Here is a 15,481-nt window from a genome sequence, read left to right on the forward strand (position 1 = left end):
ATAGTGGGAAGCACGGTTCAGGGGCCGGTCAGTTCAAGCCGTTGAAGATATCGTGGAATTGAGGCTGTTAACGGTGATTATGACTAACAACTACTGATAGCCAGGGTTACTGTACGCAAAGTGATTATGCTCAGTGGGTGATAGGGAGATTTTCAATCAATTTCCCATGACTGTCCAGTGTTCTGTTGTGCTGTTGCTGTTTGAGAAATGGCTCTCGAGATGACTAATACCTCGCCCGACATCGGACATTATGACCGAGGCATCGGAGATGCTCCCGATCCAAGACACCACCATCCTTCACAATTCTAGAAGAGAACTAATAACAAAAATGACTGGGCAAATAGGAGTGTAAAGAATCATCCTAGCAATATCATGGGATTCCAGACACCTATAATCATCTGAGTATCCGATATGGTACTATCAGGGACGATCACTTGTGACAACACCAAAATTAATTGACTATATTTGCTCCTCTCTTGCTGCATCAGTTATATGTTGTCAACATATCTATAAGAGATCTATGTCTTGAAACTAAAGTATCCATTAGTTTTCTATCCTTTGAATATGGGTTCTTGTCTAACGTCTTGCTCGAAATACCATCACAGAAACCCAAGATACCTTGACCCTGATCTGAAGGGTCTATGATTCTTAGCAGATCAGACATCGAGCTATTCATCTTGAACCATATTCAGATATCGCCGAAGGGATATATACGCCATGAACTTGCATCGGCCCTCGCTTCGAAAAGGGGGATGGGATTCAATCCTCCATACGACAATTCGATACTCAGGCTACCGGAAGCATAGCCAACCGGCCAATGCCACATTCGTAGCCTCGGATACGGATACGATAAACAACAGTATCCTTGGCCAAGATACGAATTCCAAAGTCATGTAGTATTCAGCGGCACATGTCGAGCCAAGGTAGCCATTTGGGGCCTAAAGAGGAAGCAATTTTGGACCCCAAATAGGAATCGATCGATAATGACTTGCTCGTGATTGTATTTTGATATCCTCATCGCACTCATGTCCTCATTTGGATACATCTCCCGTTTGCCAAAGACTCGGAAATTCTCCTGTGCAGATCCTTAACATGGATCATCAGCAAGCCAAGTCGTTGGCTAACTCAATCAGGTTCTATGAGCCGCTGGCATGCAGCCTAATAAGCGCCCGCAGCCACGCCGCCAAACCTTGAATAACTGATTCTGTCGTTTGTCGTTTCTTTTTCCTTTGTTGGGGGCCGTGAGAAGTCATTTGTTTGCTGGCGGATACTCAATGCACCAAAAACAAGTTCTGCTAACAGATTCTGGCTGGTGGAACGTTGCTTTTCTTCGGATGCGTCTCAATAGGGTCGAATATGCTTATCTTCCCGACAATCTACCCATTCAGCGATGAGGTTGTCATCTCGGTTGTCGGGTTGTAACTCGGGCTCAAACCTGGTTGAGCTGAGCTAGAGCAGAGCTTCCCCTCCGAAGGAGCTGTCTGCATATAATAGCTGTACAGTACTTGACCTAAGGGAGCTTGGGTACTTCTAGCAACAGTCTAGTAGCCTAGAGCTATTGACGTCATTGGAACTTTTTATCTGTTGAGCTTCGACAGACGTCAAGTCAAATACTTAAATATCTTGCTTCATCCTCTCTTCCCATTACTATTACTTTTCTTAGACTCAAGAAACATACGCAATTGTTCGCTATAAATATCAAGGCTATCATTATTAGTTGTGTCGCTGTCGCCATTTTCAAATCCTGTCCTCCTCGACCTTGAAAGTAGTAGTCACCTTGACGGCACCACCACTACTCTTAGGTCCCAAGCCTGGCGTCAACTCTTCTTCACTAGAGTTAAAAGTATCCCTTCGAGAACTCCACGTCGACACCACACCTCTTTCATTTGACGGTCTGCCGAAATGGTCCTTCCCAGTATATCCTGCCTCGCAGTCTCGCCCGTTGCCGTGCAGGTTGTCCTCCCTTGCGAATGTGGCGAGCCCAAAAAGATCGCCCTGCTTGTTGCCGGTGTTTGTAGCCTTTGAAGCTCCGAACATTCCTGATCCCATATGCTGATCTGTGTCTCGCAATTCAGACCGTCCCGATGTCGTTATGCCAAGCTTGCGGCCGAGTAATCGAAGCAAAGGGCGCAGCGTTGCCAAAGAGCCGGCGGTGATGGCGAGGCCTTGTTCTGCGGTCGACCAGATGGCGATATCGACGGTCGCCCCTGTTTTTGTTTTGTTAATTACGATGAACGAGTTATGATTGACGGCTTTGGAGTTGGTGGACATACACAAGAAGTCTGGGTTCTTGAAATCTTTGATGAAGGCGAAACGAACGACGACAGCTGCGCTGGCCCTGTATGATGTGAGCTGGTGTACAACAGAATGATAATAAGGGGTTACTGACACGCAGGCCATGGCGAGCAGAGGAATGATAGCAAGCTTCGTCTTCCTTCCCATGTTGAGCTTGGCTACCAAGAAGATTGGCAGGATAGCGCAGGTGAAATCTGAGATGACACTGAAGACGCTGTACAGATATGTGAGGGCGATGATGACATCTGGGCTGACGCAAGAGCCCTTCTGGTTGGTGTTCCAGAAAAAGGAGATGGGCCAGCATTGGAAGAGGGTGACAAAGAAGAAGACGATTCCGGTGCAGAGAGTGATGGCCATTGTACCGTAGAGGATCCAGATATCGAGCTTTCGGTTCGTGATTCGAAGGAGTGTGATGCCGATGGAGATCTTTGAAGCAATCATAGTCAGACAGTACCATAAATAGCACCACCACCACCAATTCCTTGCTTGCATATAGTCCTTTGGGTCGAGGTCATCTCGGTGACGACCTGTTCCATAAGTCACTCCACTCAGTGCACTTGCGCAGAATAAGATGAATGTGATCTGGAGTAGCAGTCAGTAAAGGGCTATGAATATTGTTAGGTAAAAGACATACAAGAGCAGCACACATAGCCCAATCGTCAAAGCCAAAGTTCTTCACCATCCGTGTACGGACATAGATTCGTAGTCCACATGCTATCACTGAAGAGACAACCAGTGTGTAGCACACTGCCTGAACCTCGGGGCCTCTATTGGGGACAGTCTCACTCATGATGGATATCGACTGGAGAAAGTCAAGGTTTAAAGGAGAGAGAAAGGTCGCATATGGGAATAAGAATAGAAAAGACGAAAAAAAGAGAAGAAGGATTGACGATAGACGAAGGGATCCAAGACCGGGAGGAGCGGGCCGCCAGGGAAGTGAACTGGAGTTCGTCGCAGATATATGGTAAATAGAACCGAGAGTCTGGTAGCTTTCGTTTACGTAGTAGTTCAGAATGGGGCTTGCCATGAAACCAGCATCTTGGGACAGTTTACCCCTGCGGTCCTTTTCACGGAGTGATGAAGCGATTATACCGCAACAGGATATTGAACCCACCGGAGCTTGGCTCATCTGGTAGGGGACCTACGAAACTTATTCTGATCGACTCCGTGCGTACAGGTACCAGGCCTTGGGCAGCAAGGCTAAGGGCTACCATTCGCGGGATCAGCATTGAAAGTCCACACTATTGCCTCGGTTTGGGGCTCGTCCGAGGGGCAACAGACGGGGAAGACCATTAGCACATCCCGGGGCCCGGTTCATAATACGAGTGTTACAGTACAGTACCGAAGTATGTACCTAGTTACAGCCACGTTCTGTGGAAGCTAGAGTAGAAGTGGAATGGAAAACAAGGGGCCCCTCGCCTCGGAGAGAAAAAGAAGAATGAGGAAGGCCCCTGTGGGCAGTAAGTAGCATTAGTCTAGTGTCGTCTGCAGTTGAGTTGATATGCAGTCTGTTCGCAGAGGAAATGTCTAGATCGCGCTTTAACCAGAAACAGGTTAAAAAGGACGAAAGCTAACGCTCTTCAGATAAAATGATGGTCAAAGTGTCACTGGAACGTCCAGCCGAGGGACGGATGTTGATTTCCCAAAGGGGAAAGCGAATCATTAGCAGCGCCGAGACAATCTCCACCACCACATTTTGTTCCCTTTTTGTTGACTTCAAGCGTCTTTTTTCTTTTGGAGAAGACGCTTTGGCTTTTGAGTTTTGACTCTATCGATAAAAATGTCATGCAGCGCCACATCGAATGTCTCACAAAGTTCTTCAACTGTCGGTCGATTTAGCCGACCTAGACCTCCAGAGACCAACACTTCAAGGTTTGAGTGATGGGCATTGGACTAACACAAAATAGGACAATAATTATTCTTCTTGGTTAGATTGATCGACTGCAATTTTGCTTTTTGTCCGTCACTGCCGGTGAGTGAGATTGTACCTGCTTGTGCTTGTGTGTGTGCTTGTTCTTCATGCCCAGCTGCAGTACCGGGCGGAGAGCCGGGGGGACGGGCACTCTGTCAGTCTGTTCTGACGCTCTACGCTCAATCAAGCGCCCGCAACTAGAACTAGAGAAGTTGGGTGCCCAGCTGTAACATTAGTTTAGTTACTGGCTAACGTCAACTAGCTCAACGCTGAAGAGTTGACTATTGCCTAGTTTACGGCAGTAAAAAGCTTGGTATTACGACCTGACATTGCGGGCAATCAATGTGTTCATGCAAACCCTCAGTTATACTCCATTTATGAGGCCGTGCCATTGTGCATTGACTCTGAGTTCCATTCACTTGGTCAATTCTAGTGCGATATCCGTATTTCCGCCAAGATCTAGGATAAATGGTTTATTCCCGTTGGGTCATGAACAAGCAGCAAATGGTCCGCAATGTGACAGGTCTGATACTTGACCTGTTATACCTAAACTAGACTCTATCTTGTTGACATTTACTCTGGGCCAAGCGGTGATGGGAGCCCCTGCATGTCGAGTTCAAACAATCTACCACCCCTAACCTTGAAGCCTATGTCGCTTAAACTCTGGGACCTGATTCTCAGACTTTTCTCCTGACTATGGCCGAACAAAGTGGTGATCATCCCCTGGAGACATATCACCCTGTCACCGGTTCTATCGCCTGTTTGTCCACTTTACTCCTTCTGTCTTGCAGCATTGTATCGGTAGTGGATAGCGGACGATCATTGCTGTCGTGGCCGATTAGTACATGTATCAAATGATAATCCAAGACAATGATATCTCGCTATAGCAGAAGGAAACCTTGCCTATAGCTTACAATCCATAACGTTGCAATAGAAGAGAAATAAAACTTCCACGACTACGGAATTCCCCGTCCGCGTTTCCAAAATTGGCTGGCACCCAGGGCGCCGCACCGTAATGGCATGGTTAGTCGGGTAAAGCGAAATTCTCAAAAGAGTCTGTCAAATTTCTTTTGTGGCTTGCGATGTTGATCACGATGCATTTTCGTATCCCTTGACAGGTAGTCGCATCGCATCATTCAGTATATCACGCGGTGGCTGAAGCCTCTTTTTTATTGTCAATAGTTTTGATAGGTTACACAAGTATTGCATTGAAGTTGAAACACAGTCTCGATCTGTCCATGTTCATGCCATCGCTTATAAACTTTACAAGGGCGAGCCACGTGTGATGCTCGATCGCAGGCTGCACGAGACGCCACCCCAGGTTTAGGATTCCTTGGTGCCGGCGCAGAGTTACATTCTCAACGATAGCTGCAAGCCTCGAAAAAGGAAGAGACAGAAATCCTTCCCTGTAGATTTCGGGGAAATTGGTAATGGAAGCGCTCGCCAATTCAGTGTCGAGGCATGGTGTTCCGGCTTGGCCGGCTTCACAATCAGAGCAAGTGGATTGAGAAACTTCACTAATATTTCGAGATGCGACGTTCGCTAAAGATCAATTACACCGTCAGTGTCGCAGCACTACGGATACACGTAACGGACAGAAATTTGTGGGCTCGCTCCACCAAGATTATATGATAAACCCCTTCAACTGATCTGATCGCCAACCGGCGCGATCACGTCAATCAACCGCTACGCTTCAAGCGGTAGGTATTAAGACACATCAGGGTCTCGTCTCAGATAATTTGATTTGGCCGCCTCACTCGCTGAGACATACGAACGTGTTATTCGGCCTGTCGCCTAAAAAAAATGGAGGATAATCTTCTGCTGTCGAGTGCTGCAGTGTAGCTACAGTATCTGTGGATCAGCCCATGATTGATCAACGATCGTAAGGTGGCCCAATAGCTGTGAGAACCAAGAATTGGGAGGGTCCAGCAACACTGAAACATGCACCCACCAGAGAAGAAACATCAGAACCACCGGAGTGGATTGAGCTGTCAATCGGGTGATGGCACCTGGATTTGAATGACATGGCTCCCACTTCCCCTAGCTCAAACATGACATGTCTGGGCATTGAGAAATCCGGTGTTCGTCTTATCTTGCTCTTATCTTGCTCTTGCCATAATCTGGTTTTATTTGTTAGCGATATCGTCATTTCCTTTTGATTGATGTTTGGGCTCCCCAGCAGTAACCCCCTCCAAAACGCGACCTCACGCAATGAGTTCTTCAGTGCTGAGACAAAAATCTGCAAGCCAATGGTGCATGCATACAGTGTGTCACATCAGTTACGCCACTTGCTATACTCGTAAACCTTCAACAGAGACCCTCTTTCATCCACCTGCATCAATGTAACCTCTGATCCGGAGAAGAAAAGAAAGGAAAATGTCAAGGTCAAGACCATTCCACTTACCCTATACCTTCTGTCAACTTAACCTGCCTCGGATAAAATCCCCGCAATTGGCAATCTCCCGGAGGCGGGGGAATCGCGGGGATGGAAGGAGCGACCTCGAAAAAATGAGTCCAGAACGGGATGGTCCATCAGGTGACCGAGTGGGAAGGAAGGAAGGGGGTAATATGGCGAGGTCACATTCACCCCCAAAATCTCGAATTTGAGATCAATTTCCCATTTGGCAGTGAGATTCGATTTCTGTCTTTTACGACTTCGAATACGTCTGTCACGATAAGACTGCCAAGACACGTATAGGCTGCGTCTTACTTCAGTACAGACAACCTTGGGGGCAGAGACACGCCTAGCCGAGGCAAAACAAAGGGTCACGAGCCACGATGGCTTCTTCACCCCCGCGACAGAAACGCCGCAAGGCTTCGTGCAAAGAGTTTCAATGCACCCACGAAGGCTGCGGGAGGACATATTCACGTGCCGAACATCTTCAAAGGCATCAACTCAATCGTAAGCAATACTCAATACGGCTGTCTTACAGTACTAACACGCTCACAGACTCCCCCAAAGAGATCTACTACTGTGACTACCCTGACTGCTCATTTACGTTTGTCAGAAAAGATCTCTATGCCCGTCATAAACTGAGACATGAACGGCAAGTCCAGCAATACGGCAATGGTCGCCTTTCCCAACGGCCACAGAAGGAGTTTTCGAAATTGCCTAGGCAGCGTAGTGAGCGATATTCGTTTAGTGAGGATGGCTCAGCTTGGAGCGATACCCAAGATGAGGGGAGGGAAGAATCAGTGAAAGAACGACAGGATTCAATGACGCGACCGCCTATGGAGGTGTCCGGGCTCGATTCCGGCAGCTCGAAGCAATTTGGGATGGGAGGAGGGCTGTCCCGTCAAGATTCTGGCCAGAGGAATGAAATGGGTGGACCAAGCGCCTACTACGGAGAGCAACGACAACTACAGAGCCGCGAATCATCACCGGAAAAACAGAACTTGAGTTCTGTGCCCTTTCGGATTGAACAGATGCCACCTGCGGACATGTCCATGCCTCTGACAAGCCCTGAGCTGACCAGCCGCCCGGAACGCGCTCGAAACCAGTCTTTCGCCATGCACAACGGGTTATCGGCGTCGAATGCCGAGCACATCAACGTGGAGGAACAGCATTTCGGGCTTTCTCCATCAAGTACGGACGAATTCACCACTTGGCTGTTTACCGGCCAGGGGTTAGGCTCTAATTACAATTTCGTGCCCAGTAACTTTGGTATGGCAGGACATTCGAATAATTTCGGTCAACTATGTACGGATTACACAGCTCAGCCAGGCATGATGGGTAGTTCTTACGTTGAACCGATCAACAGTCTATGGTTCCAATCAGAACCGATGGCCATGGCGACGCCAGTAGTGGATGTGTCTCAGTTTGGAAAGAACAGCCTTTCGGAACACAAACGACAAGCACTACTGCATTATATGATGCAGCGTTTCAACGAGATCAGCTTGCAAGGAAGCAGATCGGCCGCAGATATCAAAGACGAGATTTTTGGAAGCGATTCTGATGCTGAGAATCATGTTCTCAGTCACGTCAACGTTGAACGTTATCTCAACTCGTACTGGGACCATTTCCACGACCAGCTGCCTATTCTTCATCGCCCAACATTCATACCCGAGACTGCAAACGACTTTCTTTTGCTGGCTGTGCTCATTATGGGTGCCTCGATGGTTGATAAGAAGGGACAATCACAAGACACTGTGGAGAAAATTTCAAAGTTCACCACCTTTGTCTCGTGGAATCTGCGTTGGCAAGTTTTCATGCATGCTGACTCCCATCCTCCTGCAAAGCTCTGGGTTATTCAGACATTGCTGATTCTGGAGGTTTACGAAAAAATGAATGCGACTCGTGTTCTTCACGAGCGTGCTCATATTTATTTCCCTACAACTCTGTCTCTCATGCGCAGAGGAAGTGCTTTGACAGGAAAGCAGTCTTCCTATGTGTCCAGAGTCCCAACACCTATGGGTAGCCCCAAGATGGGACAACCTAGAATGTTCCCCGGCTCGAACCGACCTACCTTCAACTCTTCGCCTGAGAAATGGTGGGATCATTGGATCGCACAAGAAGCTACACGACGAGCTGCTCTAGCTGCGTTCATCATTGACGCTACGCACGCTGCTTTGTTCGGACATACGCCCACGCTTGTGATCCATGAAATCAAATTACCACTTCCCTGCGATAACACTCTATGGTCTTCCGATTCACCATCGGAGATCGGCTGTGTGGAGTCAAGTCTTCATGCCAATGGTGTTACACCAATCACTTTTCTTGACGGATTACAACGGACGCTCAATGGGCAGAGAGTGCGAACAAGCCCATTTGGAAGAATAGCACTTCTAGCTGCGCTTCTATCTGTAACATGGCAGATGCACCAGAGAGATCTGGACCGCTCAACACTCGGAACAGACACAATACCTGGCGTTCAAGAGCGTTGGCGACCAAAGCTGCTTAGAGCTTTTGATTGGTGGAAGAAGGACTACGATGATGGTGTTGCCCATGTTAAACATGCTGCTTTTGATTGGCAGAGATTGGGATTGAGCAACAGAGGCGGAAGTGACGACGGGGATGCTATGGAAACACTAGGCACAGTGCTCTATCATCTGGGTCATATCACGGTTTACATCAGCATGCCAGAGCTCTGCATTTTTGCTGGCGTCCCCCAGATCCTTGGCAGAACAGTTTCTTCTGTCGATTGGAGGAGGACCGAGGGTAAGATCAAGGAGTGGGTGGCGTCGCCTGGAGCCATTGGTGGAGTTTATCACGCGTTGCAGCTCATCCGGCTTATCCTTCTTCGAGAGGAGCCCAGGAGAGGCATGACTAGCGAAGCGAGTGGGATGTCATCGGCTTTCTCACCGTCTACCTACCCGAAATACGACGCTGGGAACGATAAGTTGCTGGTTAGAACCTGGGCTCTGTACTATGCGTCCTTGGTGCTGTGGGCATATGGATTTGTGCAAGATGGGAATATCGAACCGTTCCCAGATCATCTCCAATACCCTTCCAGCAGCATTGGAATTCCAACAATGGCCACTGATACGAGTATTCCTTCGACCTCGAACCGAGGCGCAACCAACACCCCTCAGGGATCCGAACAAACTCCCATGTCATCCAATATGGATTATGACACGCTGAAGCGCGATCGCCACGAAGATCTCCGAACGTATCTGCAAATCATGATTCCTCCCACAATCGACTCCATCAAAGCTTTCCACTTGCACCAAAATCAAGCTGGCGTTGTTGGAAACCGAAACAAGATCATCGGTTTGTTGAGCATTGTCGACGACGCCTTGTCGAATACCGGATGGGAGCTTCTTTCTGAGGCAAGGAATCGACTGAGGATGGCTGCGTCTATGATGCAGCAGCCTCGGGAGCCACGGATGTGAGAAGACATATCTAAGTAATATCTAAAAAGTAATGATTTGTTATGAGTTTGGGATACCTTGGTTTGTACATATTGGGTCAATTTACCATATCTTAGCATGCAATGACATATATTGAGGTCTATGGATATCTATTTGAGCATATTTGAACAATGAACGAAGTCAAAAAGAAGGCCCTCCCCAGTATCATCCTGATGATATTGTGCTTCGAAGTCATGAAGCAACCAAATTCTTTCACCACCTGGCTGTCTTGTACGAAGTGACCAGAAAGACAAGCTACTGACAATCCGGGACGAATGCGACATGAGAACGACAAACAAACCCCGACTCCATGGTCCATCTTTGTCCGGCTCATGCCGAAAGGTTACAGTTTGAGCTAACGGCAGTGTAGCCCGTTAACCGAACAGACCTTCCCCAACTGACAGAAGAGAATGCATGAGACAAGTCAAAAAGCTACTGCATGTTGACAATTCAGTCCACCTGATGTCTTGTCTGCAGTGGTTCTCGAATCATGACGAGTCAGATATGGTTTGACAGTTGTGTTTACATTTTGGTACCGCTCTCTCGGGACAAGATCGACCGAGCAGCGTTAGACTCAGCGTTTACGGCCTCATCTTCCAATAATGTTATGCTGTGCTCGGACTGTATTTGGACGAAATTAGCCTGAGTTGGTTGACGCCGCGCACGTGCATCGCGAATGGGGGCATGCCCTGTCTGTCAAGTCGATATGCAACCCTCTCGTTTTGGTCACTTATGTTGACAAGGTCTGCTGCCAAGAACAGGTTTTTACGTCCATTGTACGCGTAAAAGTCTTGTGGGAAATCAGCTTGAAGTCTACCGAGAGTGAAGAGAACGGCATCTAAGATGCGATGATCTACGGACACTGGAGAAGCAGACACTGTTTGCCCCCAATTCCTCGAGTGCCGTGGGGGTTACTTTTGCAATATAAGCATCAAGATCGTGGTAACTTATTTGAAGGCATATAGCCCGAGCTTAAGACAAGACGACCACGGATTCGAGTGGGTGCAGTTGCATTGACGAATCGTTCGCGAATCACTGGCACAGTTGCCATGCAGCATTGTTCATGGGGGGCCCTGGTTCCTGGGCATCGACTCTTCTCATGATCAAAGTGGAGGAGGCTGGAGATCCTCTCGACTGCCCGATTGGAAAAACAACAGTCGACAATTACATTTAACCGGAGACTGGGAATAAGCAATAAGCGGGCACTTTGAAGGATCTCTTGACCTAGAGAAATGGTCTAAACCTTACAAGTGATGCAAGAGGAAAAGCCGCTGATCAACACCAGCCGGCTCATCCCCCAGAAAATAACTAACGACTACCCCAGATTTCCCCACCTCCAGTCTGGGGAGGATAAATCAGATCCTGAATGGTCAGATGCTCCCTTCATCATTATCCGGTCCACTCAGATCGAGGTGATGCATCCTTCGAACAAGCACCCCGCAGAATCTTCCACCAATGATTGCGGTTCATCAAATATGAATAGCTTCAGAGCTCACTAACACGATTCTTCGCGGGCCGTCGATCCTATTTCTTGCAGACACTAACGGGTCCCAGGCTTCAAGGGCCAGAGTAGCTTGGCGATGCATGCATGAGGAGGAGCATTCGCATCCTTGCCCGTCTCAATCGAGACGAGATATAACTGCCCATCATGTCCAGTCCAGAACGACATGGGCTGTCCGCCATTCACCTCTCAACAAAGTAGTCCAAGTCATTGAGTGAACATCATGGCTACCGTAAAGCAGACCGGGGAGATCAATCCTCACATCGAGAGCACCGATGCTGGTCTCGATCATCTCAAGAACGTCGACCTCCACGACAAAGCCCTCGCCAACGAAGCCTTCGAGGCCACCGCCGACGAACACAGCTATGGCGTTATACAAGGTTTCAAGACTTACAAGGCCGCTGCCTTTTGGTCAATCGGTGAGTTCATACCTGCCCGTGACTGACAAAGTGAGTGACTGTATCTGACAATACAGTCATCTCGACGACCGTTATCATGGAGGGCTACGACGTTACCCTCCTAGGTTCATTCTACGGATACCCACGATTCAGAGAGAAGTACGGTGCCTGGCTTGACGAGGAAAATGGATATCAGATCTCTGCCAACTGGCAGCAGCGCTTCAACTGTCTGGGTGCTCTGGCCAACATCATCGGCGCTATGCTCAACGGATGGGCGACTTCTAGATGGGGACACCGCGTTGTACTCATTAGCGGACTTTTCTGGCTTTCTGCTTTCATCTTTGTTGTATTCTTTGCTCCCAACATTGAGGTTCTGCTTGTCGGTCAATTCCTCTGCAATATACCCTGGGGTATCTTTGCCACGACTGGTCCCGCATATGCTGCTGAAGTTACGCCCCTAGCTATTCGAGGATACCTCACTGCCTATGTCAACCTGTGTTGGTGTATTGGACAGTTCATCTCTGCTGGTGTATTGAAGGGTCTGGTCACCAACCCTACGCCCTGGGGATACAGAATTCCCTTTGCGATTCAGTGGGTTTGGCCTGTTCCTCTTGCCATTGCAGCATACCTCGCTCCTGAGTCGCCGTGGCATCTTGTACGAACGAACCAGCTTGAGAAGGCGAAGGTTTCCCTCGAGCGACTGTCCAACCCCGAACACAACATCAACTACGACAATGCCGTTGCCATGATGGTTCACACCAACAAGCTGGAGATTGAAGAGCGATCTGGTACCAGCTACTGGGACTGTTTCCGCGGCAGTAACCTTCGACGTACTGAGATCGCTTGTATGGGATTCTTGTCTCAGATCACCAACGGAGGCGCCCTCTGCTACAGTGGATCTTTCTTCTTCCAACAAACCGGTATTAGTGCCGAGACCTCATACGGTATCGCTCTCGGCGGCACTGGAATCGCCTTTGTGGGAACCATCGTCTCTTGGTTCTACATTTACAAGTTCGGTCGACGAACAATCTGGCTTACCGGCTTCACATGCCTCGTTGTCATTCTCTGGACGATCGGCTTCCTTGCCTTGCCTAAACAAACCCTTCCTCTAGCCTGGGCGCAGTCTGTTCTGTGTATAGTGTGGCTTGGAGCTTACTCCATGACTGTCGGTCCAATCATCTACACCATTGTCGCTGAGATTGGTTCGACTCGTCTTCGAACACAAACTATCGTGCTGGCTCGTTCGACTTACTATGTTGGCAACATCGTTTGTGGAGGCTTGATCCAGCCTGAGATGCTGTCGCCTGGCTCTTGGAACCTCAAGGGTAAAACTGTAAGTCTTGATATGGACAAAGAATAAACATCATGCTAATGAACAATGTAGGCTTTCTTCTGGGCTGGCTTGGCCACTTTGACTCTCATCTGGGGTTACTTCCGCATGTTCGAAACAAAGGACCGCACCTTTGGTGAAATGGACTTCATGGTAAGTAAAGTCTTGACTCAAAACAACAAAGAACATGCGCTGATACAATTGAACAGTTCCAAAAGGGTGTTTCGGCACGCAAGTCCGCCAAGTACCAGATCAACGAGAGCGAGTTCTTCATGTCCAATGACAGACCTGTGGAAGAGAAGCGGGAGACTTAAAGGACAATTGGAGGCCTGATGTTTTGTGCTGGACGAGTTATGAGTTAGTTATGACTTGACTTATTATTAGCGGCTCGCATGACAACTGTTCATTCGTATTTTGATGATGATAGCCATTGGATGACAGTGACTGAAACGCTGCTAAATTAGCGACGAACCAATGTATTAGCGCATTGTCGTGGTGAAACGTTGGGCCTTGATCAGCGCTTAAGTCCGGAGTAGGCGAGTCGCCAATCTATCGAAGGGTCTATGGTGCTACAACATTTAGTCACATCACTTCGATACATAATTATCGGAATGAATTTTATAATATGTCTTTGATGTACTGAGTAACTGGACTTTTAAGTTCACAGTGTAAAACACAAGCTATTAGCTGGTCTATAGAATGCAAAATGACAAGCGAATCTCATCTCTGATGCTCTTCATGTTGGTAGTCAAGCTCTTCAAATAGACCATAGATCACTCTGATTACATGTGACATCCAGGACCTTCCGTATTCATGCTTCTTTGAACGTCTAAATACATGCAAACACTTGACGGTGTCCAGTTATAATTGCTTTGAAGAAAGCATCATACTCTTTCAGAGTGTGACAGTTGATCATGTAGGCTAACTCGACTTTAAACTGACCAACATCCAGGACCTTCCGCTCTTCTAAATTTGCGTTGGGTAGAGCGAAATGTTTGATTATATCTAAATTCTTTTCTCGAGTTGAAACATGCTTTTGCAGTGTTAGTGTCAGGTCTTCAGGCTTAAGAAGCGACGCTCACATGGCTAAATAACCGTCCAGAACAACAACCAGAATAGATTGACCTTCAGGCATTGACTGACTTGCTCGTGCCCACGAACTTTTGTGTTGTTCCTGTGTATGCTAGCAGTCCGGCATGTTCTCGCTACTGCCTGATGGCTCGTGGCCTGCTGGTTCATGGCACTGTTGTGATATACATCTGTGCCTAGCGCAGACTCGCTGATGTTGTATAACTCAGAGATACTGGTATCCCATCGAAACCTTGTCGCAATCCGGGAGGATAGGAGCTTTCGAGTCTATAATATATATAATAAAGCTAGCGTCTTCCCCCAGCTCGAGCATCTGTCCTCTCCCTTGTAAGGCCCCGGTGTACTTGTAAGCCGAGCACACAGCTCGAATTCAAAGGTATCGAGGGCTGCTATGGGCTGGCTTTTGCGGTATATTGGCATGTCGTCGTTGAAAGTTGGCCACGAAAAGCCACATATGTCCTGACCCAGTAGTGATGATTGCTTCCAGGTCTCTAGCTTGCTCCAGCGCGCTGTCGGACAGGCAAGAGTTGTCCAGGATACATAAATTAATGCGATATAAGGATTGAGTCCTTCGGAATTTCCTTCGCCAATGGGGCTCTCTGCAACGAAGCGCGCGGCTTTGTCGGTAGTGTTGCTGCCGGCGCGGGACAACTTCTTGAGGAAAGTGGTGGGAATCTCGATGGACAGAGACATGATGGAGTTCAGGCGAAGAAAGCAATGTGAAAGGCCAAGCAGTCCAAAAGATCCTCTCTGCAATTGTGTATATAATTCAGCGAGAGGCAGACACAGGATTGCTTTCGCAATCTGGCTGTGTTGAAGGTATGAGGTAGCTGCGGTGGTCAAGGCTGGCGCTGACAATCTGGACGTTCTTATCCTCGCAGTTTCTGAATTGGAAGACGCCGTGAACTCGATTTCAAGAATGACGAAATCTGTTCCTTATTTGCACTGCTGTGTTGTAGTCGCGTATTGAGGTCAATTGTGGCGATGGACGCACATGGCTCCGTCACATAGTGTCGAGTTTTGATGCCAGGCCCGGTACAGAAACGCCATTTGCCAGCGTCTGTACCTGTTGTCGCTGCTCGTCTGCCGCAGATATTTGGCTCCAG

The 15,481-nt window shown here is 48.2% G+C and overlaps 3 protein-coding genes across 3 annotated transcripts; 2 read left to right on the top strand and 1 right to left on the bottom strand.

Annotated features, from left to right (window-relative positions):
* Positions 1-1,737: 1,737 nt before the first annotated feature.
* Positions 1,738-3,085, bottom strand: FIESC28_06642 (uncharacterized protein; the record flags this gene model as incomplete). The annotated part of the gene is made up of 4 exons (XM_031160785.1): positions 1,738-2,207; positions 2,274-2,338; positions 2,390-2,877; positions 2,930-3,085. 4 exons carry the CDS (start codon positions 3,083-3,085, stop codon positions 1,738-1,740), a joined length of 1,179 nt encoding a protein of 392 aa, XP_031015163.1.
* A 3,900-nt stretch (positions 3,086-6,985) lies between these two features.
* FIESC28_06643 (uncharacterized protein) lies at positions 6,986-10,039 on the top strand (the record flags this gene model as incomplete). The annotated part of the gene is made up of 2 exons (XM_031160786.1): positions 6,986-7,109; positions 7,158-10,039. The coding sequence occupies 2 exons, from the start codon at positions 6,986-6,988 to the stop codon at positions 10,037-10,039; spliced, it is 3,006 nt and encodes a 1,001-aa protein (XP_031015164.1).
* Positions 10,040-11,781: 1,742 nt separating this feature from the next.
* Positions 11,782-13,600, top strand: FIESC28_06644 (uncharacterized protein; the record flags this gene model as incomplete). The annotated part of the gene is made up of 4 exons (XM_031160787.1): positions 11,782-11,977; positions 12,034-13,289; positions 13,341-13,439; positions 13,496-13,600. The coding sequence occupies 4 exons, from the start codon at positions 11,782-11,784 to the stop codon at positions 13,598-13,600; spliced, it is 1,656 nt and encodes a 551-aa protein (XP_031015165.1).
* Between the last annotated feature and the right edge of the window lie 1,881 nt (positions 13,601-15,481).

Source organism: Fusarium coffeatum (genome assembly GCF_003316985.1).
Source record: "Fusarium coffeatum strain FIESC_28 chromosome Unknown BRIP53273_contig_142, whole genome shotgun sequence".
NCBI classification, from domain to species: domain Eukaryota; kingdom Fungi; phylum Ascomycota; class Sordariomycetes; order Hypocreales; family Nectriaceae; genus Fusarium; species Fusarium coffeatum.